Source organism: Pleurodeles waltl, chromosome 1_1 (assembly GCF_031143425.1).
Source record: "Pleurodeles waltl isolate 20211129_DDA chromosome 1_1, aPleWal1.hap1.20221129, whole genome shotgun sequence".
NCBI classification, from domain to species: Eukaryota; Metazoa; Chordata; class Amphibia; order Caudata; family Salamandridae; genus Pleurodeles; species Pleurodeles waltl.
This window is the reverse complement of record NC_090436.1, coordinates 851,323,592-851,347,782: the sequence shown is the minus strand read 5'-3', so window position 1 is coordinate 851,347,782 and position 24,191 is coordinate 851,323,592. Positions and strand designations below refer to the sequence as shown.

The 24,191-nt window shown below is 43.8% G+C and overlaps 1 protein-coding gene across 1 annotated transcript in view; it reads left to right on the top strand.

The window, feature by feature from the left end:
- TRPM6 (transient receptor potential cation channel subfamily M member 6) overlaps positions 1-24,191 on the top strand; it is a 1,083,502-nt gene that overhangs the window by 739,554 nt on the left and 319,757 nt on the right. The window contains exon 24 of the mRNA XM_069229129.1: positions 13,897-14,096. Coding sequence (XP_069085230.1) covers positions 13,897-14,096 — 200 coding nt within the window. The remainder of the gene's footprint in view (positions 1-13,896; positions 14,097-24,191) is intronic.

Sequence of the window (24,191 nt, the reverse complement as noted above, 5' to 3'; positions counted from 1 at the left end):
CTTCTGGTCCCTTTCTCCAGTTGATGATTGGCCACCCATCAAGCTGCATGCCCAAGACACACCACCAAAGCAAACCTTTCCTTTCTCCAAATGTTGGTGCCAACATGGTCTCCTATTTACAGTGATCAGACAGGGAAAACAGAAATAATATAAACTGCACAATAATGTGCTGCCAGGAGCACCAGATAAAGGTTATGGCTCTTTGCATACAGCCACTTCAATTGCTGTTTTGATAAGAGATGACAGATAATGACCGTAGAATAGCAAAGTCAGAGGGAATCTACAAAATGGAAAGTAAGAGAATTGGGTTCACTCTAAAAATATCAATGGACGTTATCACCAAATCTGAAGAGTTTAAACAACAGACAACATGCTTCAGCAACAGGCATGTATTACATTCAATTTACAATTTCTTGGAAGGGATATGCAGTCCAACAATGATCAATCAGGCTAGTGAAAGAAACTGAGGAAATAGTTTCAGAAATAGGGCTGACAGAAAGTGACCAAGAGAACTGCATCAAAAAATCATAAAAACAATGTGGCAACAATGCTTTCAGCAGCAATGGAACTGTCATTGAATGATAATTAACTGGAAGAAATGAACCACCTGCAAAGTAGAATTTCAGCTTCACAGGTTCCCTGTCCTAAGGAAGAGAAACAATTCTATCTATTATGTACAAGTGCCACAAAGTGAAGGGCGGCAAAGAAGGGATAAAATATCTGCCTCATTTTTCTTTGATTTTCTCTGTGCAGGCTAGGGAAATCTTTATTTTTTGGATGGCAAGATGGGCATATTTTATGTGCATGCAAAGCCTGAAAACCATCAAGCCTTGCTGCAAGGTCTTTGAGCTTGAAGTAGAAGAATGGTGGAGGTGTTTAAGCAAACCGGTATCCCTGGGAGTCAGCTAGTCCATGCACCACATGTAAGGCTTTAGAGGCCACAGTACACAGACAAAGTGAGTATCAACCTTGCTACACCATGATCCAGTTTAGCCCTCAGTCACCTCTAGTGGGTCAGATGGCCAAGGAGTGTCCCTGAAAGAAATCAGAATATGAGAGGTCAAAAGAGGGGCTGTTACCTCCCAGTCTTCTTAAGGCAGCCTGCAACATATAGTTTGAGACATCTAGGAAACCATTCTTGAGGAATGACAATACACATTATGCTGTAATGATTTCAGTAAGCGGAATTCTCAGCCTTAAAGAAAATATGATGTTCAGTTATGGTATTTCAGAAACTCTCTTTATATAAATACTGATATGGAGATCTCAATTGAACTACTGTATAATATATGAAGGTAAAAAATGTTGGAGAACTAATGCAGGTTAAAGCCAAATACAGTAGTTGAACTTCACATTTTAGTTACTTCAAATACACAATTATTAAGGACTAGAAGGCAGCCATCAAGACTGATTTGAATAGAAGCATTAGCAGTTTGCATCTGGAAATGTTGTAAGCGATGAGCCAGCTAGTTTAAAGGTGATTTGGTGATATAGAGGTATTTCTAGTTGTATAGTGTTCAGAAAGCAAACTTTAGAACATTCCCTGTTGGTCCATAGAAATAATCGGAGAGGCCTACCAGAAGACAGAAACATAGTCTACTAAATACTAATAAGTTCATGAATGTTTGGCTGTTTTGAGTAGTATGAGTGAGCGTTTCTTGTGTGTGTGTTCAGTAACTGAGTGTGTGCTGAGATAGCTATGTAATAAAACCTTCCATTTTCATGGATGCGCTGAAGAGAACTGCAGCATTTCTGACTGGAAAGCCCAGAAAGTCTGTAGGAAAGAAGATGGAATTAGTAATGCTGACATTGTTTTAATTCACCAACCAACACCTTAATCCATACACATCCACAAAGAGAATAACACACTCTCAGCAATCTACATTTCAATGGTTCAACAACCACTACAAAACTCCACAAACCACAATACACCCTTCTACCCCAACTACCATGCAATGACACCTTCACTCTCACATAAAACACCACTCTGTCCTATGGCACTAACAAATCCACACATCAGAAACAAACCACAAAAACACATTATACCTAACTTTAATCCGTCCAGACACACACTCCCTATTCAGACAAAACACCAGCATTACCCTTTACCTGCGCCTAACAGACCCTTTTCTATCAGCACCAAAGCTATAGTCAGCCCTCCATCATATCATCCTCCAACACCTTCCTCCTTTTTTTACCAAAATCACTCAATCAAACAATCCTTACCCTCCACTCCACCACACATATTACCTCTTCCAGATATAAAATCTGACACAAACACTCAGAACTCTTGACCATTCCCTCTCACACACTACATACACTCTTTTCCAAAACACTTCACCACCCCTTTGCCATTCAACTTCCACTCACCAACAGTACTTTACATACAAATCATTCTCAGAAAACCACAACATCAATATCTGCTGCCACTCCTCCACAAAAACAAAACATAACACATAGTCCAGCACATCAAATCTCTCTCACACACAATTTCATAATACATTCCAACACAAATTAGAAACATACATCCATTCCCACCCTCAGGACTACACAAATAATAAACATCCTAAACCATCTTTATTCCCAAATGCTCTATCTTCACCAATACCTACCACTAATATGTCAACTTAACAACTATGATTCACCCATCCTGGAGCCCTAATACATGACCCACATGCTCCACCACCATTCCTAACCCATACACCTTCCACCCGAAACAGACATAAACAAAATAAACAACCTGCAACTCTTCACAACTTTACATCTCCATATCTATTACACTACAAGGCTACTCTACAAAAACAACACAGCTCACCAACTCACTCTTAACTACCATCTCCACAACCTACATACGCAGACCGAACAAAATGCTTTCTAGGTCCTGCTGGACAAGGAATCCTATATGGGAAAAATACACTATGTTATCCTCATAAAGTTAATACTAGCACTTATGCACCTCCTACAAATTAAAAAACAACTGTTCACTCTTCTAGAAAACAAAGCCACAGCACCACCAAAGGGCAATCTCTAATCCGCCTAGTAATAAAAGCTCACTCACTCTCTAAAAACAAGCATCACATCTACGACTTACTCACTGACACACAACCTAACTTACTCTCCATAGCTGAATTATGGTTGGGAGATGGCATGGTTCCATAGTTGCATGAAGCTGTTCCTCCAGGGTATCAAACTATCACACAAAATCATATAGGCAAAAGTGGAGGTGGATTAGCTGACATACTCAAGCAAACAATAAATCTCACCAAAACTGATGACGTTTCCATACAAAGTTTTTATGCCCTCATCACCAGATGCAACCCTATACCAACTTCCTCCTCCTTTACAGACCACCACCTAGCAATGCAAGATTGCCAGCCACATTTCTAGACACAGTTTGAAACCTTATAACATTAAACTCCAACCTGTGCATTCTTGGTGACCTAAACATTAAATTTGACAAACTCAATATGCCCCACCCAAAGACAACCATTATTGGCATAGTCACACTAAACCTACATCAGATCAGACACAACCTCACATACATTGCTGGACAAATCCTAGACGCAAATTTTTCAAATCCAGAACTAGTTATATTTCAAAGGATTACACCAGTCACATGGTCAGACCACCATCTGGTAGCTTTCCTACATAAAACACCAAAAATCAACATGCCTAAGACCACCTTACATGTATTGACCTATTGACCGTGGAACAAACTCAATTTTGAATACTTAGAAACAAAACTAACATCCAACACAGATCTAGACACAATAAGTTCAGTTCAAAAAGTTTACAAGTGGCTATTTTGCTATCGTAATACCACTTTTGCTATCCTAATGCCACTAAGAACAACAGAGCAGGACAAAAGAAAACAAGCACCTTGGACAAATACGGAAGTAAAAAAGCTAAAACAAAAAATGAGAAAGTCGCAAGACACCTGGCTCAAAACAAACAGCAATCAAGACACACTTCACCTACAGAAACTTAACAGAGTAAGCAAGTAAACAATCAAAAAAGCTAAAGGTACTATTCAGACAGAACTCAAAATGCTAAATGTGCGAGTAAATAATGTTATAAAATGCTCACAAAATTTCATAAACCTAAATGCACTGAAGTATCTCATCCCATTACTCAAGAATTCTGTGGCAAACTGCCAAAGTGTTACACAACCAAAGCAGATATGTTGGACTCCTCTTTAAACAAAGGAAAACCACCATCACCAACCCATTTCTAAAAATACCCTACAAGAGCAGGCTAACCCAGTCTCTGTATTCCTTCAAGCAACTATCACAAAGTAAATGTATGGATCTTGTCAAAGCAAGCAGGCCAGCTGGCTGCCCTTCTGACCCTTGTCCACCACAAATCTTTAAGAACATTCTTCTTACTACCTCTGCTGTTACACCAATAAGAAGATTCAACAATAATTCTTTAAGTACTGGAATCTTTTTTAGAAGACCTAAAAAAGGCATATATACCCCCATTATTGAAGAAAGCAAACTTAGACATGCATGACCTCAAAAACTACAGACTAATTACAAATGGCCCTTTCATGAGAAAACTGAGAGAAAGAGTGCAGCATTCACCCAGATGTCACAATTCAGTGAAGATAACTCCATACTTTCAGACTACCAAACAGGATTCCGCCCAGGAAGAGGCAGAGAATCTGCCCTCATTGCCATCTGGGATGGACTTAAAAACACAGTAGACACTAATAGGGTTGCTGTACTATTTCTCTTGGACCTCTTAGCTACCTTCGACACAGTTGACCATGACACTCTAATATACAAAGCTGGCATAGAGGGGACAGCTCTCAACTGGATCACATCCTACCTTCAAAACCAAACAAATGTCACCATTCCTCTGCCTTTCTCATCCAAGCCATGCTGCACAAAAGCAGGGATCCCTCGAGGCTCTATCATCTCACCCATGCTTATCAACATCTACATTAAGTAATTTCCAGCCATGATCAATGAATTTCAACTCATGTGCTATAACTATGCAGATTACCCACAAATAATCCTTAAACTAGAAAGCCCTAAGACACTGGAAACTCAAAAATCTTCTGTTGCCTCATATCCGTTGATCAGTGGATGACTATTTCAAATCAAATGCTTCCAAAACTGAAATACTCACATGTGGCAATAGAAAAAATGATCACCCGCTCTGAGCCAGGCCTGACAATTGCGGTCTTTGGACACCCCATGCCTTCTGCGCTACTACACCCATTCATTGTGGTATACGGTTTCGCAGGTATTGTCATAGGTTTCAGAGGAGGCCCGGGCCATCATTATCCAAGCCGTTGGTGATGGAATGAATCCAGTTAGGTTCACACTTCTTTGTGGGCTGGACACAACCAACTCACTGGGCAGATCGGTTGCATCGATGGTGGCCTGGAGGCGCCACGCCTGGTTGAGGACGTCTGTTTTTTCAGGGAATGTTCTACAGTCTCTCAAGGACATGCCCATTGAGATCACCCCTCTCTTTGGAGACAAAGCAGACTCAGCCCTCGAGAGGTTCAAGGAGTCCCAGAGTACGGTTCGGTCGCTTGGCCTAGCAACTGCCCCTTGCCCATCACAGTCTTCTTTTTGACCCTTTCGTGGCCCATGGAAGGGTCTCCCTGTCCCTGCCAGCCACAGAGCCACACATGCTACCCTGCCACTATGCAGCCGTGGATGCAGAATCCCACGGGCTCATGGGACAGGGAACCAGAGCTCAGCCCAGTCCACCACCACCCCTGCCGCAGCCTCTAATCCTTCCTAGTCTGTCTTCCATCTCAGACCAGTTTGAGGCAGGATTTGCCATCACCTGCCCCACTAGGGATCCATCATGATGGACAGGTGGGTTTTGCAGATTGTCCGAAGGGGCTACTCCCTCCTATTCAAGACTGCCCCTCCAGCCATGCCACTATCCTACGGCTGCTTACCGGAGGATCATCTGGCACTTCTCCGTGAGTAAGTTGGGGCTCTCCTGGCCAAGCAAGCCATAGAGGGGGTCCCTCTGCCAGAAGTAGGTTGTGGTTATTATTCTACTACTACTACTGGTGCCCAAAAAGGACAAGGGCCTATGTCCTATCTGAGACCTTTAGGCCCTCAATCTCTTCCTCAAGAAGGAGAAGTTCAATATGCTCACTCTGGCTCAGGTCCTGTCTGCCTTGGACCCAGGAGACTGGATGGTAGCGTTGGACTTGCAGGACTCCATATACCCGTCTTGCATGCCAACAGGCACTACATGCGATTCGTGGTAGGTCATGAGCACTTTCAATTTACCGTGTTCCCCTTAGCCTTACCACCACCCTTCGGGTCAATCAGAAAATGCATCCTTATCCAGAGGGGACGCAAGGTCTCTTTCAGCAGTAGGGAGAATCTTGGTTAGATTTGTTTGTCTCTGCAGAGAACGCACAATGTCAGCTGTTGTACGCATTGGAGTTTCTAAGGTGGCACTCACTCGGTGACGCTTTTCATCGCGAGTAGAACTCAGGCCTCCTTTATGCCCTCCCGCCAATACCACTTCTGCCCAGGGTCCTGAAGAAGATCAAAAATGACCGGGCCCAAATAATCCTTGGAATGCAAAGTCTGGTGTCCAAAGCTACTGAGCATGGCTACGGATCCTCCGATCAGTCTGCCTCTTCGGGAGGATCTTCTGTCGCAGCAGCAGGGGACAGATCTCCACCCAAACCTGTCCAACCTGTCCAGTCTTCATCTTCATGTGTGGAGACTGAGCGGCAACAATTGGCAGCTTTCCACCTTCCGCCCGAAGACTGTGACTTTATATTGGCAGCCAGGCATCCCCCCACCAAAACGGTATGTGCCTTTCTTTGGCATAAATTTGTGGCAATGTTTATCAACAAGTCTGTTGATCCCCTTTGTGCACCTCTCTTTGAGGCTCTCTTGTTCATCCTTTCTTTGGACCAGCAGGGCTCTGCTTTGGGCATTCTTAAATGTTACTTATCGGCCATCTCAGACTTTCTTAGATTGCCAGACCAACCTTCCTTATTCAAATCTCCCACTGTTGGGAGGTTCCTTAAGGGATTTACCCATTTGTTTCATCTGACCCCATTCATTATGCCCCAGTGGGACTTGAACCTGGTCCTGACCTACCTTATGTGTGCCCCTTTCTGAGCCAATGCACAATTGTCCCTCGCGGCTCTTAACTATCAAGACTGCTTTCCTTATTGACATCACTTCTGCTCACAGAGTGAGTGAGCTTCAAGCTCTGTCTTCCAAGCCACAATTTTTGTCTGTCCACCCTGACAAAGTGGTGCTTCGAACAAGGGCCTCCTTCCTTACTAAGGTTGGTATGCCTTTTCACATAGGCCAATCCATATCTTTGCTTAGTTTTTACACTCCCCCACATCCCTCTCATGAAGAGGAGAGACTTTACCGTCTCCATCTGGATCCAAATATAGCATTGGCATTCTACCTCAATCGTACTAAAGATTTCGGGGTAGACTATCAACTCTTTGTTGGATATGTGGGTGCAAAGAAAGGGAAGATGATGCAGAAGTGTACCATGTCACAATGGGTATTGCTCTGCATCAAAATGTGCTAAGCTCTGGCAAAGAAGCAATCCCCTTAGGGCTTGTGTTCTCATTCAACCAGGGCGACTGTTGCTGTCAAAGCGTTAGCACGCAGAGTTCCTGTCGTGGACATCTGCCAGGCAGCAACATGGGCATCTCTGAATATATTCACAAAACATTACTGCCTGGACAGTCAGGTCTGCAGAGACGGCTACTTTGGTTGTTCGGTCCTGCAGGACTTTTTAGTATGATCTTGGTTCGCAGCCCACTTCCGAGGATGGTATTGCTTGGTTATCTATTCTAAGGTAAGGAATCTGGGGCTAGAAGTCTATATCAGATGAACAAGTTATCTACCTTTGGTAACGATTTATCTCGTAAAGACATATTCTAGTTGCAGATTCCTTACCGACCCACCCATCCTCCCCACTTGTGAACTGATTACTAGGGACAGGGACATCCCTTTCAGGGCCCTAGCTCTAGCACACCAATTTCAGTGTTCTTCATGGCTCTGTGCTACTGGCATGGAAAGCCATGAAAAGAAACTGACGTCAGTGCACCGGGGTGGTCCTTATGTGCGACCTTGATGTCATCACGGCGACCACAATGTCAACAACGGACGCGGAATCAACAGACACCAACTGATGGTGCGCAAGGGTACTGCTGGAAGAAAAATCTGCAGATCCAGTCTGATGCCTAGGGGAAATTCTAAGGTAAGGAATCTGTAACTAGAATATGTCTCTACCAGGTAAATCATTACCAAAGGTAAGTAACTTGTTCCTTTGGACTGCTGTTCTGGAAGAACTACTTTTCTGTTGTGCTGCCCTGCTGTCTTCTGCCCTGCTGAGGAAGGACTGGACCTGTCTCACTTGAACTCAGAGTGGCTCAAAGAGCTTGCTGGCTTGCCTCCCACTCTTCTAAAGTCTCGGGGACATGAAAGACTTCCAGCACAACCTGCAACAGCACCTGGGCTTTGCTTGCTTAGAGTCCTGTCCTGCCAAGTGGTGCAATCCAGTCCTGGGCCCTTGTAAGTGGGTATAAAGTGCTGCAACTACCAAAACCCACACATCATCATCCTTGCGCCAGTCGGATCTGATGCATCTCTTTTGACTGCAACACATCTCCTTCTTCTAGGGACTTCAACAGCAACGCATCCCCAATTGCACGATTTGGAACTAATGCATTGCCTACATCACCCAGATCAACGATGACGCATGGTCACAGAGGCTCCTCGCATCGCTCCTCGCATCCTCCATCGACGCAACCCTGATCCAAATGACTGATTTTAATAGGCCAAGACTGACCCATGCTCCATTGCAGTCGGCCTGACTCTTCAAATTCAACCCGGTGTAGCGTGACCAGATTGCCGCGGCTGGCGTTTTATGTTTCCATGCACTACAATTTCATTTATTCTTTAAAAATTAATATCTTAACTTATACTTATTGGATTTTTTCTTTTTTGGTCTTGTTTTGTTTATTAAATTATACTCTATTTTTCTATACAGGTGTGATATATTTTTGAGTGGTGTTTTCACTGTTCTTCTGATTTAATACACATTGCCTTCTAAGTTAAGCCTGCCTGCTTGTGCCAAGTTAGCAGAGGATGAGCACTGGTTAATTTATGGTGAATAACTGACTTTCCCTGACTAAGATCATGGTCATAACTTGGACAGGGTGCATACCTCTGCCAACTAGAGACCCAATTTCAAACATACATGTATTCCCTTTCTATGTAGTTATGTATCAATATATTTATTACTCTAATCCTACTGTAAAAGTAAAAATATCTTTGACTGTCTCCAGTGCACCAGTCTATGTCTCACCCTATACCTCTCTCTACCTCTACTCTTTGACTCATCCCAAACCTCATTCTAATAATATGATCTCCAAAATACCCCTTTCTAGACACTTCCCTCTTCTATCTCTCCTTAGCTCACCCCAAACTTAATTTTATTACTATGATCTCACTTACAACTGTTTTTAAATTCTTCCCTCATGTGTCCCGCCTTTGACTCATACCAAACTTCAATTTACTATCATGATCTCCCTAATACCTTTCTAGAGACTCTTCCCTCCCCTATTCCTCCTCCATCTCTCCATCTCTCTTTTTACTCAGCTCAAACCTTGTCTTATTACTATGATCTCTCAAATTACACTTTATAGACTCTTTTATCCCTATTCAATCCAACTAACAGACTTGCGTGTACTTTGCTTAAATTAACTTCTATTTCCCCATACTAACCCACCACTAATACTTTTTGGGTTCCAAAGTAGCGGGCTACTCACCGAAAAGCACTTTGATGCCTTGTCAGGGGTGGTAAGTACTATATAAATAAATACAATTACATTTAGAATTACAATAAGTGCGTCAGAGAAGGAGTATAGGATCTTGATTTTGGAAGAGTTCAGCATGAGAGACCATAGTGCAAACTAGGATGTTCAAAATACATGACCTGAGAGAGCAGGGGTGCAAATGTTGGAAAGATGAAGACGATTTTGGTATCACCGGGATTTAGATGACCTATGAAGCGGATCAAGGAGAGTATGTTACCAACAGAGATGGTCAAGAGAGAAAAATGAAGAATGCTGAAAAACAATCGTTGTGGGATGTCCACTGGGAGTGATGTAGAATTTGATATCTTTGGGTACCAATTGATTGCTCGAGGCAGGTAAGAGACATATGAGGTGAACTAGTTGTGCCTGGTAAGTTTAGAGAGGAGAATTAAGTAGGTCTGCAGGGTTTAAAGCTGCAGATAGTTCCAAAAGTATGAGGTTGGAATGAAGTTGATTTTGATGTGCAGTGGTGATGTATTTTGTCATGTGTGGGGTTGGTGTTTCCATAGAGTGAAAATACAGAAGCTTGAAAGGAGAGGGCTGAAGCAGATTGTTTGAGGATAGATATGATCGGAGATGAGCGAAACCCAGTCATTTCAGTATCTGGTAGGAGAAGGAAGTGGTGATACAGGGCAATAGATAGATGGAAGCAGACAAACGGTTTTTTCTCAGGAGAGGTAAAACCCCAGCAAATTTCACACATGAAGCGAAAGGGCCAGAAGAAAGCAAATAGATGAAGCAACAGAAGTCATACAATACAGAGTGCTAAGGCATGGGCTCTAGAGGGTTAGTGGTGTGAGGCCTGAATGAGTGAGATAATGCATGGGATAGATAGACAGCTTGGGTTACTGGAATACGTTCAGTGCAGAATGCTGTGAAAAAGTGCAGAATTTGGAAGGATGGGAGTGGACTCTACCTTTTGTGTTGTGGGGAGGCAGTGGTGCGGTAAATAGTGCAGCCAGAGTGTTGCTGTAATTATTGATTTTAGAGATGTATGTGGTGAAATCCTTTGCAAACTCTTATTAGACATTTTTCTATCATTCACTCTTTTTTCTGCTTTCTGTCTGCGGGTGTAAGAATGTCTGTCCTTCACAAGTGTTCTAATAGTGGTAGGGAGGACATAGTAGTGACACCCACTGTATTGCACTTTAAAGCATGTTTGTCATTATGTGAGAGGTCTACTTTTGTCACTGCACAGTATGAGGTGTACCTGTTGCAGTGCGGCATAAATAGTCTGTGTTTGTGAGTGAAGGTTCTATAGTGTTCTCATGTGATTGAAGGGTGACCAGAGTGCATATGTAAGTTCAAGAGTATGTCACTATCACTGAGTGCTGGAAGAGGGATCAGAGCGCAGGGTGCGAGAGTTGCCCATGTGAATGCAGGGTTAGTGGTGTGCAAGTGCAGGGGATCTTCTGTATGAGTGCTACATATGGGCTGTGTCCAATTGAGTGCAGGGTGTGTGATTTGCCTACGTGAGTGCAGGTTGAGTGGTGGGCCCCTGTGAGCGCAGGTTGAGTGGTGGGCCCCTGTGAGCCCAGGTTGAGTGGTGGGCCCCTGTGAGCGCAGGTTGGGTGGTGGGTCCCTGTGAGCGCAGGTTGAGTAGTGGGCCCCTGTGAGCGCAGGTGGAGTGGTGGGCCCCTGTGAGCGCAGGTGGAGTGGTGGGCCCCTGTGAACGCAGGTGGAGTGGTGGGCCCCTGTGAGCCCAGGTTGAGTGGTTGGCCCCTGAGAGCGCCGGTTGGGTGATGGGTCCCTGTGAGCGCAGGTTGAGTAGTGGGCCCCTGTGAGCGCAGGTGGAGTGGTGGGCCCCTGTGAGCGCAGGTGGAGTGGTGGGCCCCTGTGAACGCAGGTGGAGTGGTGGGCCCCTGTGAGCCCAGGTTGAGTGGTTGGCCCCTGAGAGCGCAGGTTGGGTGATGGGTCCCTGTGAGCGCAGGTTGAGTAGTGGGCCCCTGTGAGCGCAGGTTGAGTGGTGGGCCCCTGTGAGCCCAGGTTGAGTGGTTGGCCCCTGTGAGCGCCGGTTGGGTGATGGGTCCCTGTGAGCGCAGGTTGAGTAGTGGGCCCCTGTGAGCGCAGGTTGAGTGGTGGGCCCCTGTGAGCGCAGGTTGAGTGGTGGGCCCCTGTGAGCCCAGGTTGAGTGGTTGGCCCCTGTGAGCGCCGGTTGGGTGATGGGTCCCTGTGAGCGCAGGTTGAGTAGTGGGCCCCTGTGAGCGCAGGTTGAGTGGTGGGCCCCTGTGAGCCCAGGTTGAGTGGTGGGCCCTTGTGAACGCAGGTTGAACCGTGCACTTGCGTGAATGCACTGTGCAGCCATAAAAGCAATACCTTTTGGTACTGCTAGTGTTTGTTAATGTATGTAACAATTCAGGGCGCTGAGGAGACTAAGCAATATTTGAAGCTGTATCGTACAGTAGGTCAGCAGAGTCAGATGAAATGACCTAGGGCCCTTATCCAGGGATCAGAGCTTTAGTTCTCTAAATAAACAATTATGTTGGTATGTGCTACAAAGTCCAACTAAACGTGACTTCCCAGTTCCAACGTTTATCACTGTAGTTACAGTTAATTTGCATGGATTCTGCCACGCAGATGCTGGGAGAGTCCAAAGTGAGGGTGTCACTTTGAGGGCATTGACATCGCATAGTCTAATTGCCTCCCGTCCATTGTGTCTTTTTATCAATGCTCAGTCCGGTCACCTGCAAATTAAAGACGTTGGGAAGTTGTTTGTGCAAGAGCAAGTTTGAGAATAAATAAATTAACCATACGCCCTTAGGTGGAAAGGGTTGCATTTTTTAACTGCTCCAGGTAAATCAGATACATACAAATTTAGTGGCGAAGCAGGAGGGCAGATTCCTGCCTAAGTGCCTGAGCGCCCTTCACGAACGCTGCACAAATGACTCTTTAATAGGATGAATTCACGCGGAAGAGGCTCCTAAGATACTGAATGACGATGCCAGTATGCGGAGTAAGACTGATGGTAGAAAAGTTAAACGTATTTAACAATATCTTGAATATAAAACGTTTATTATGCATAAACAGCAGAAAATGCAAAGGTCTGGTTTGGGAGTGTCCCCGGGCGGAGGTTATATTCACTGCACGCCAGTGCTTAATTTGAGCCAGTGGTTGCATATGGGGCCCACCTGTACTCTTTTTTGGGGACGACCAGTACTTCTTTTTCCTTATTAGACTGATCTTGAGTAAAGGAGAGAAAAGCAACAACAAATGGAAAAATGAGAAACAGAAAGACAAAAATAATGACGTAGCGAGAAAGCGTGGAAGAAAAAGCTCACAATACCGAGATAGGTGGGTAAGGAGTGTATAGTGGTAGATGACAGAGGACCGATGTAGAACCAAGACTTCTCAACCTAGGCATTCGGCACACCTGGCATTCGGCAGCGATCTTCTGAGAAACCTCTGGGCAATGGCGCTGATTATTTTGCAAATTAATTCCTAATCACACCAGATATAATGGATGCCCAGTGGATGGAAATGTATCAGGCGTGATAAACAGCACTTATTACACGTTTTCACCTAACAATGGAAGATAACATACAACTTTTGGTGCTTTGCGCATCAAAATCTGCATATCCTGTTATTTATTTGGCATCTTACATCAGTTACATTTCTACAGGTCTGACGTTGAGATTTAACACGGAAAACGTCGGGGCGCGCTGACTTTCTCGCACCCACTAATTACCAGGCATGGTAAACACAGCAACTCTTTAATTGCGATATCTGCACAAACCGGTATTCGCACAGGGATTGCAAAATTACAAGGCACTCGTAATCGAGGCCAAAGCCACTAATGTCGAAGACAAGCTAATGAGCGGTTAATTGTGCCATATCATGTGTATGCTTTCAAATAATTTAACATGACATTTCTATTAAAAAAGGCACATGATCCATTGATTACCATTCTCGACGTTGTTGACAATGAGAATGTTTTCTACCACATAAAATGTATGTTCTGTAAGTTTTCTGAAGTCTGCATTTTGAACAGCACCTAGCGCCACGTGCATTGCTTCAAATTTTTCCACAGTAACCATGTTGCTTCTTTGCAGCAATGTGTACATAGATCTTAAGGCCATATCACACAAGCTGTGGAAGTACAACCGCTATCGCTACATCATGACTTACTACGAGAAGCCATGGCTGCCTCCTCCACTCATCCTTCTCAGCCACGTTGGCCTGCTAATCAGTCGACTTTGCCACCATCGCCCTCTTAACGAGGTGGATCAAGAGGAGGGAGATGTTGGACTAAGTAAGTTACATGCCCTCAGTCTGTTAGCGTGCCCTACGTATTTTGTTTAAAAACGGTTTATAGCTGAGGAGAATTCCATGGATTGGGCTGCATATGTTGTAATAATTGGTTTAAGGTAGCTCTATACTGGCCCACGTGCATGCTAATATGTACAATAATTCGTTTTCCCCATAATTATTAGATTATTATTCTGGCATTGCTGTGTTTTCCAAAGACTACAGTCTCCTCCTCAATGATTTTTTGCACAAATAGTAAATGTTCTTGTAAAATCTGTTAATGCTCAGCAAACAAAGAATAGCGTGCTATTTACTAGATAGTATCTAATAATTCAAATAATGACAGTTAAATGTACTTTCTAATATTTATTACACAGTAAGAGATAGTTTCTTAAAGGTTTGAATCTTTGAGATTGCTATTCGGTAGTGCATGATGCCACATGGGTATATGGTCGTGCTCCTCATAGCAAGGAACATGGACAACAATGTTGGATTACAAAGGATTTTGTGTCTGCTTATCACAAATAAGAACAACTGTGCTTCGAGAATTGTAAACTAGAAATGTGTAATCAATGGCCTACGTAATTGTAGGAAAGTCTTCCTTTTTGTCCTGATCACCTCATGTTTTAACAGATGCTGGTGGTTATTGACTCTGGAAGTGCCCTGGATGCTGCTAACTAGGCACAGGGTCAGTGTTACTGTCCTCTAAAGTTATATGTTAATTGGTTTAGTTCCAGCTGGCTAAGACAGCCTACCTGCAAGCCCATAGTGCAGGGTGGGGCATTTAGGTTTAGAGACCCCAGTGGTCTTAACACACTTACGTTTGTACTGCTGTGGTGTGTGGTGTCATTTTGAAGCCAGTCCTGCCTTGCAGGCTGTTTTTATTTTATAATGAAACTGTGCCAAATACGACTTTGGAATTAAAAGTTCTTTAAAGTCCCAAACTACCTTTTTATAATGTATAAGTCACGGGTGACTTCTGCCCTAGGTGCCTCAAGGGTAGGGTGCCTTGGTATAAAAAGCATAGGTGATATAAATATGTTTTTCATGCCCTGGTACGAAAAAACATGCAAAGTCGTATTTCCCTCTACTAGTGCTGCTAGGTATTAAACTTAATAAAGTCTAACTTTTGACTGGAACTAGCTAATTTGAAATGACAACATAATGGTTAAAATAAATATTTAATTTTTGAAAATTCACATTTACTGTTCCCTACATTGGATTTCTGTTATTTTGGTGTAATTTTAAAGCTAAAAACGTTCTCTATTTTTATACCTTGGCGTTGGATTTTTATTTTGTTGTGTCTTTTACTTATGTACTGTTTTGATGACATTAAATGCTTTACAGTTACCTGTCTTCTAAGTTAAGAATGATTGCTCATTGCCAGGCTACCAGGAGTTGAGCAAGATTTAATTTATTGGATCTTGACTGGACCTTATTAGTGATTGTGGCATTATTACTAGCTAAAGGAGCAAACGTCCACCTACTAATAATCCACTTTCGTACAGGCATACCATTAATTGATTTGATTGTTGATGCACTGCAGGTGAGGCAGCTTTATTAAACCTATCAGAACATGATTTGGACATTCAGATGTAATTCAGCATCCCCATTAAAGAAAGGCTTAACGTCCATGGCATCATATATATATATATATATATATATATATATATACACACACACACACACACACACATACACACACACCAGTGTGTGTATATATTAGGTCCTAGTTACCATAGAAAAAACATTATTTGACTTGGCTATATCTTTGGTTGAAATTTTCCCAGAAAAGTGTGCCCAGCGATATTGTTTACATGTAAGGTTTTGGGGTGATCCATCAAGTGGGTGCCAAGAAAAAGGGGGTGGGTCAAAAAAGTGTGTTTCCCGTTTTAATTCGCATAGGGGTTTTGAACATGACTATAGCCCAAAACTGCTGGACGGAAATTATACAAAATTTGGCAGAACAGTAGCTTTTGGTCCAGAAAGCTTGCTTTCTGTTATTTTGTGTAAATCTGTCCAGTTTATTAAATTTGTATATATGGACAAAGCCTACACACAGGTCACATGGTGAGATATGATTGGCTATCAGTACTTCAACCAGAAAGTGATGGCAGCCCTCTTGGGACCAATATACATGAGAGCACCCATTGAAATGCATTGTATTGAATAGCAGGTTTTGAGGGTCACAAGGAGAAACATACAAAGGTGATAACAGATTTTAGTTTCAATAAAAAACATTTGTTGCTAAGGTGATTTTACCCTGTGAGAAATCCTTCTGCTGGGATTTCATGAATCATGTTGAGAGCAAATTGTTTTCTCATGGTTTTTCATAGAGGTTATGGAAGGTGCTCCAGAAGCTATAATAGAGCATATTTTACGTAAATTCACACTTTCTTTCTCAGCCATATGAGAATGAAGTCTTGTTAATGAGTTCTCAAATATCTTCCTGTTGTACTTCAACAGAAGCAGCCTGTCAGTTGATTACCTTGTGTTCTACTGCAGCCTCTCAGAGTGTTCTTAAGAACAACTAGAGCACTAACAGTTTTACTTGTGACAAAAGTGTGGAGCACCAGAAGCCTTCTTGATGGAATCAAACTGGTAAAGCTTATAACATTTAATTTAGAAAGCAACAAAACGAGGGGTTTCATTTTGTCATAGAAATTATCGTTAGTGCTGTAGAAAGAAAAATTAGCATACGCTTTAAGTGATTTCTCAAATATCTTCCTCCCCTATCTCATTAAAATATTCTGACATGTAGGCTGAAACATGCACATTCTTAATTTATGCCAAAGGTGTGGCATATCTGACCGCCAGCTTGATGAAATTGATGGAAAACTGAAAGCATTTTCTACTGAGGATACTGCAGTAAATGAGGTGATTAGGACGCTTCATAACAATGGAGTCCCCCAAAAATGGCCATTAGAAAAAAAAAGACAAAATTTAGCCCAAAGATCACCCAAATGTTGCCCAAGCATAGGCCAATGATAGAAGTGTGCAAAACACTGAGGGGCATATTTATAATGCTAACGGAATTATTTTTTATGTTAATGTGGCCCAACGAGGCCGAAATCCCGTGCTGTATTTACAACCCTTTGCTCTACATTATGCCTGCACCAGGCATAATGTATGCAAAGGGTGCGATCCCACTTTGTGGGAGCCGGAACAATGGTGTAAGGAACTCTATGAGATTTACTTGTTACATTTTTTACGGCACTTTTAACGCCTGCTCAAGAGCAGGCGTTTAAAGGGGGCTTCCATTCTTTAGAATGGGGCCCTATGTACTCTGCAAGAGTAGCGCCGGTATTTTGGCAATACTCCTGCAGAGTACATCAATAGCACCATGAGAAATGACGCTATTTCCCCCTACCCTGCACCATGGTGCGCTGTGTTTTAAATACGGTGCACACATGATGGCGGTAGAGGGTTGCTAAGGGGCGCAGGGGCAGTGGCACTGCACTCGGTGCAGCACCACTTTCCATAAATCTGTCCCTTAGTTTCTTCGTTTGTTTGAATTTTATATAGTACAGACTTGACCCGAAGGTATTGGAATGCTTTCCATGGGGATAAGTTACATTACACAAGAACACATTCCCTTTGGGCTTTAGGCATGGGGAGATTAGGTGATTTGCCAAAAATAACAGGATGTTGAGCTGACGCTGAAACTCAAACCTAGTTCCCCAGTTGCAAAGACTGCAGGTCTGGCCATAACACCAGATTTGCTTCCCTAAGTCTAACATATAATCAAGTGATCAACTGGATAAACAAATCAAGATAGCAAATAACTTAAAAGTGATTTGTACCTATTTTGACAACTCTGAAAATGTGTCCTCATTTTAGTTTTTTAGCGCACTAACCATAATTTCTATGGGAATAAGACCCTCTCATTCCTATTATTTTTAGAAAAACTGCTTTAGGTATTACAGTTTTGATTACATGAAGATGCTTCAGGAATGATACACTTTTGTAATGAAATGAGAATGTTAGCAGTCTACTTGATCATCAGAATACTTTGGGGAGGCAGATGTCAGTGGCACAGACTTGGATAACAAAGCGCAGGGAGGAGGGTGCAGAGGCAAAAAGTTGACCATGCTGGGCAGACAGGAGGGGCAGTGGCAGCACAACGGATCATTCAGGGCAGGGGAAAGGGGGGCAGGGGCAACAAACCAACCGTGCAGGACAATCAAGAGAGGCTGTGGCAGTATAACACACTATTGAGGGCAGAAGGAAGAGGCAATGGTAGTATAATCATAGATGTCAACAGTTACTTTAAGGCACGAGTTATAGGGCCATATGTACAAACACATTCTCCCATAGAAACAGAATGGGTAAAACCCTTTGCTACATCTGGCCCATAGTTACTTGAAATATCTCTGACTATAACAGCTGAATGACTGTAGTTTTATGTGTGTAAAATCTGAACTATAATGTCCCTGAAACCTTTGTTTTTTTTAGTGAATTTCTAAGGTTTTTTAAATTCTACTTCCTAACTATAACGTCCCTGTAACCTTTATTTTTCTAGGGAATACTCATATATATATATATATATATGTATGTATATATTTGTGTATATATATATGTACTTACATGTATGTATATATATATATACATACAAACATATATATCATATATATATATATATATATATATATATATATATATATATATATATATATATATATATCTTTCTGCTCAGAGGCAGCACAGATTGCAAGGCAAATATGAATACTCTATATTCGTAGTTGAAGCATTTATTTTAGAATCAAAACAAATTAAGGGTGCTTAACCCCTTCTGTGCCGCGGACGTAATGGTTACGTCCTGTGGCACAGTGCTCATGTGCCGAGGACGTAACCATTACGTCCTGGGCACTGAGCTCAGAGGGAGTGCTAGCGCTCATCTGAAGGCTTCCCTCCCACCCCCGCAAGGCAGGGATGGAAGGGGAAGCCCTTCCCCTTACCCCCGACCCCCCAGTGACGTCTGATGACATCAGCGCACAAATTAATCCACTAGGCGCCAGGGATCATTTTTTTGTTTGTTTTTTTGTGTTTCTTTTGTTTTGTTTTTAGTTGGGGAGCGACCCCCTTAGGCAAGGGTCGCTCCCTAGGGGGCAAAATATATTTAGGCCATTTCTGCCCTCCCTGGGGGCAGATTGGCATATTTTTATGAGGCCAGTCTGCCCCCAAGGGGGGCAGAAACCACTAGACACCAAGGAGTTGTTTTTTATGCCAAATTCACGGAAGGGGAGCGACCCCTTAGGCAAGGGTCGCTCCCCGGGGGGGCAAATTTATTTTAGGCCATTTCTGCCCTCCCCTGGGGGCAGAAACCTCTAGTCGCCAGGGCTATTTTTGTTTGTTTATTTTTTTAGAGATGGGGAGCGACCCCTTAGGCAAGGGTCGCTCCCCTGGGGGGCAAATTGTATTTAGACCATTTCTGCCCCCCTTGGGGGCAGATCGGCCGATATTTGTTAGGTCAAATGTGCCCCCAAGCAGGGCAGAAACCATTAGGCACCGGGGATCTTTTTTTTGCGCCAACGTCACGCAAGGGGAGTGACATCTTAGGCAAGGATCGCTCCCCTGGGGACCAATTTATTTTAGGCCATTTCTGCCCCCCGGGGGCAGATCGGCCTATTGTTATTAGGCTGATCTGCCTCCAGGGGGGGCAAAAGCCTCTAGGCACCAGGGATAATTTTTTTTTTTTTTAGAGGTGGGGAGCGACCCCTTAGGCAATGGTTGCTCCCCGGGGGAAGGGGGGGCACATTTATTTTAAGCCTTTTCTGCCCCCCGAGGGCAGATCGGCCTATTGTTATTAGGCCGATCTGCCCCCAGGTGTGGCAGAAACCTCTATGCGCCAGGGATAAAATAAACTTTTTTTTTTTTGTTGTTTTTTTTTTTGTAGAGGTGGGGAGCGACCCCCTTAGTCAGGGGTCGCTCCCCTGGGGGGGAAATTGTATTCAGACCATTTCTGCCCCCCTTGGGGGCAGATCAGCTGATTTTTGTTAGGCCAATCTGCCCCCATGGGGGCAGAAACCACTTAGGCACCAGGGATTGGTGTGTGTGTATGCGTGTGTTTTCTTTAGGGGGGCAGCCCATTGGGTAAGGGTCGCTCCCCATAGGGGCACATTACTGTTGGCCATATCTGCCTCCCTTGGGGGCAGATAGGCCTATTTTTGGAAGGCCCATCTGCCCCGGGGGGGCAGAAAGCCCACCTGAGGCCAGGGAAGTTTTTTTTTCAAAAATAAGAGGGTGGGGATATGGCTATACCCCCACACCAAATTAATGGGACTAAAGTTGTTCTGCCCACCAGTGGGCAGATGGGGCAACTACCCCTGATCCACACCCCAGGGGGAAGAAAGTCTACTAGATGCCAGGAAATAAAAAAAATAAAAAAAATATTGGGGTGGTGGCTACCAACCAATATGGGCCTGGTCACACCCCCACCTCAACTGAAGGGGGTAACAGTCTTTCAGCTCTCCCCCGCACTCTAAAACATCTTATCCCACATCAAGAACACATTTGATTATTTTGGGTTTTAGTTTTACATTTGGGCCATGAGACCTTGGCTAACTCTCAAATCGTCCCACTTGGAATGGTGAGAGCTGGACTTTATGGACTTTGGGACGCTGCCATGTAGAAAAATCCACAAGACCTAGACACATCTGAAAACGAAACATCTGGGTGAGTCCAAACCCCCAACTTTGCTGTAAATCACACATTTTCCCCACGTTTTTGTGATGGAACCTTCCGGAATCTGCAGGAATCCACAAAATTCCTACCACCCAGCATTGTCTCATCTATACCGATAAAATTTGTTTTTTGCAAACTGCCCTTTTGGGCCCCCTTTGGTTCCCCCTCAATATCATCATGTTTTTGGCTCTTCCCTTTCAAAAGCACTTGGCCCACCTTCACAAATGTGGTATAATTTTTACTGGGAGACTGAGGGGAACATTTGGTAGTATGAAATGTGTCCCAGTGTGGTGATCCCACATAGAAATGTGGGACAAATTAGATTTTTTAGCTAAATTTGAGGTTTGCTGAGGATTCTGGGTAAGAAAACTTTGTGGGATCCACGCAAGTCACACCTCACTGGACTCCCTCTGGTGTCTAGTTTTCAGAAATGTCTGGGTTTGGTAGGTTTCCCTAGAAGGCTGCTGAGCCCAGGACCAAAAACGCAGGTGCAACCCTGCAAAAACAGGTAGTATTGTATTTGATAATTTTGTTGTGTACAGTTAGGGCCATATTTATACTTTTTGACGCAAAACTGCGCTAATGAAGTTTTGCGCCAAAAAAATTAGCGCCCGCTAACGCCATTCTGAAGCGCCATGCGGGCGCCGTATTTATTGAATGGCGTTAGCCGGCGTTAGCCGACCGGCGCTGCCTGGTGTGTGTGAAAAAAAACGACGTACACCAGGCAGCGCCGGCGTAGGGAAAAATGGCGTTTGGGCGTCCAAAAATGGGGCAAGTCAGGCTGAGGCAAAAAAATCGTCTTAACCCGATTTGCGACATTTTTTTTGGGCGCCCAGACGCCATTAACATGACTCCTGTCTTAGCAAAGACAGGAGTCATGCCCCCTTGCCCAATGGCCATGCCCAGGTGACTTCTGTCCCCTGGGCATGGTCATTGGGCATAGTGGCATGTAGGGGGGCACAAATCAGGCCCCCCTATGCCACAAAAAAAAATTAAAAAAAATACTTACCACAACTTACCTTTTCTTCCCTGGGATGGTTCCCTCCATCCTTGGGTGTCCTCCTGGGGTGGGCAAGGGTGGCAGGGGGGGTCCCTGGGGGCAGGGGAGGGCACCTCTGGGCTCATTCTGAGCCCACAGGTCCCTTAACGCCTGCCCTGACCCAGGCGTTAAAAAGAGGCGCAAATGCAGGGTTTTTTGCCCTGCCCACTCCCGGGCGTCATTTTTGCCCGGGAGTATAAATACCACGCACATGCCTGGGAGTCATTTTTTAAGACGGGAACGCCTACCTTGCATCTCATTAACGCAAGGAAGGTGTTCACGCCAAAAAATGACGCTAACTCCATGAACTTTGGCGCTAGACGCGTCTAACGCCAAAGTATAAATATGGAGTTAGTTTTGCATCGAATTTGCGTAGAAAAAAAAAACGACGCAAATTCGGCGCAAACAGAGTATAAATATGCCCCTTAGTGTTTTGGGGCATTTCCTTTTGCGGGCAGTAGGCCCACCCACAAAAGTGAGGTACCATTTTTATTGGGAGACTTGGGGGAACGCTGGGTGGAAGGAAATTTGTGGCTGCTCTCTGATTCCAGAACTTTCTGTCACCGAAATGAGAGAAAAAGGTGTTTTTTGGCCAAATTTTGCAGTTTGCAAAGGATTCTGGGTAACAGAACCTGGTCAGAGCCCCACAAGTCACCCCATCTTGGATTCCCCTAGCTTTCTAGTTGTCAAAACTGAGCAGGTTTGCTAGGTTTCCATAGGTGCCGGCTCAGCTAGAGGCCAAAATCCAAAGCTAGGCACTTTGCAAAAAATAGCCTGTTTACTTTGTGAACATGTGATGTGTCCACGTTGTGTTTTGGGGCTTTTCCTGTCGCGGGTGCTAGTCCTAGCTCCACAAGTGAGGTACAATTTTTATTGGGAGACTTGGGGGAACGCTGGGTGGAAGGACATTTGTGGCTCCTCTTTGATTACAGAACTTTCTGTCACCGAAATGAGAGGTAAAAGTGTTTTTTTGTCCAAATTTCGAGGTTTGCAAAGGAATCTGGGTAACATAATCTGGTCAGATCCCCACAAGTCACCCCATCTTGGATTCCCCTAGGTGTCTAGTTTCCAAAACTGCACAGGTTTGCTAGGTTTCCCTAGGTGCCGGCTGAGCTAGAGGCCAAAATCCTCAGCTAGGTGCTCTGCAAAAAACAGCTCTGTTTTCTTTGTGAAAATGTGATGTGTCCACGTTGTGTTTTGGGGCTTTTCCTGTCGCGGGCGCTAGGCCTACCCCCACTATTGAGGTACCATTTGTATCGGGAACGCTGGGTGGAAGGAAATTTGTGGCTCCTCTCTGACTACACAACTTTCTGTCATCGAAATGAGCGGTGAAAGTGTTTTTTTGGCCAAATATTGAGGTTTGCAAAGGATTCTGGGTAACAGAATCTGATCAGAGCCCCACAAGTCACCTCATCTTGGATTCCCCTAGGTGTCTTGTTTTCAAAACTGCACAGGTTTGCTAGGTTTCCCTAGGTGCCGACTGAGCTAGAGGCCAAAATCCACAGCTAGGTGCTTTGCAAAAAACAGCTCTGTTTTCTTTGTGATAATGTGTCCATGTTGTGTTTTGGGGCAGTGCCTGTCTTGGGCGCTAGGCGTACCCACGCAAGTGAGGTACCATTTCTATCGAAAGACATGGGGGAACACAGAATAGTAAAACAAGTGTTATTGCCCCTTGTCTTTCTCTACATTTCTTCCTTCAAATGTAAGACGGTGTGTAAAAAAGACGTCTATTTGAGATGTGCAAATAACCACTGCTTCTCAACACCTTATCTTGTGGCCATTTTGTAAATACAAAGGTTTTCTTGATTCCTATTTTAAATTTTTTATATTTCAGCAAATGAATTGCTGTATACCCGGTATAGAATGAAAACCCATTGTAAGGTGCAGCTCATTTATTGGCTCTGGGTACCTAGGGTTCTTGATGAACCTACAAGTCCTATATATCCCCGCAACCAGAAGAGTCCAGCAGACGTAACAGTATATTGCTTTCAAAAATCTGACATCGCAGGAAAAAGTTACAGAGTAAAACGTGGAGAAAAATGGCTGTTTTTTCACCTCAATTTCCATATTCTTTTATTTCAGCTGTTAATTTCTGTAGGAAACACTTGTAGGATTTACACAAATGACCCCTTGCTGAATTTAGAATTGTGTCTACTTTTCAGAAATGTTTAGCTTTCTGGGATCCAGCATTGGTTTCTCACCCATTTCTGTCACTAACTAGAAGGAGGCTGAAAGCACAAAAAATAGTAAAAATGGGTTATGTCCCAGTAAAATGTAAAACTTGTGTTGAAAAATTGGTTTTTCTAATTCAAGTCTGCCTGTTCCTGAAAGCTGGAAAAATGGTGATTTTACCACAGCAAACCCTTTTTTGTTGCC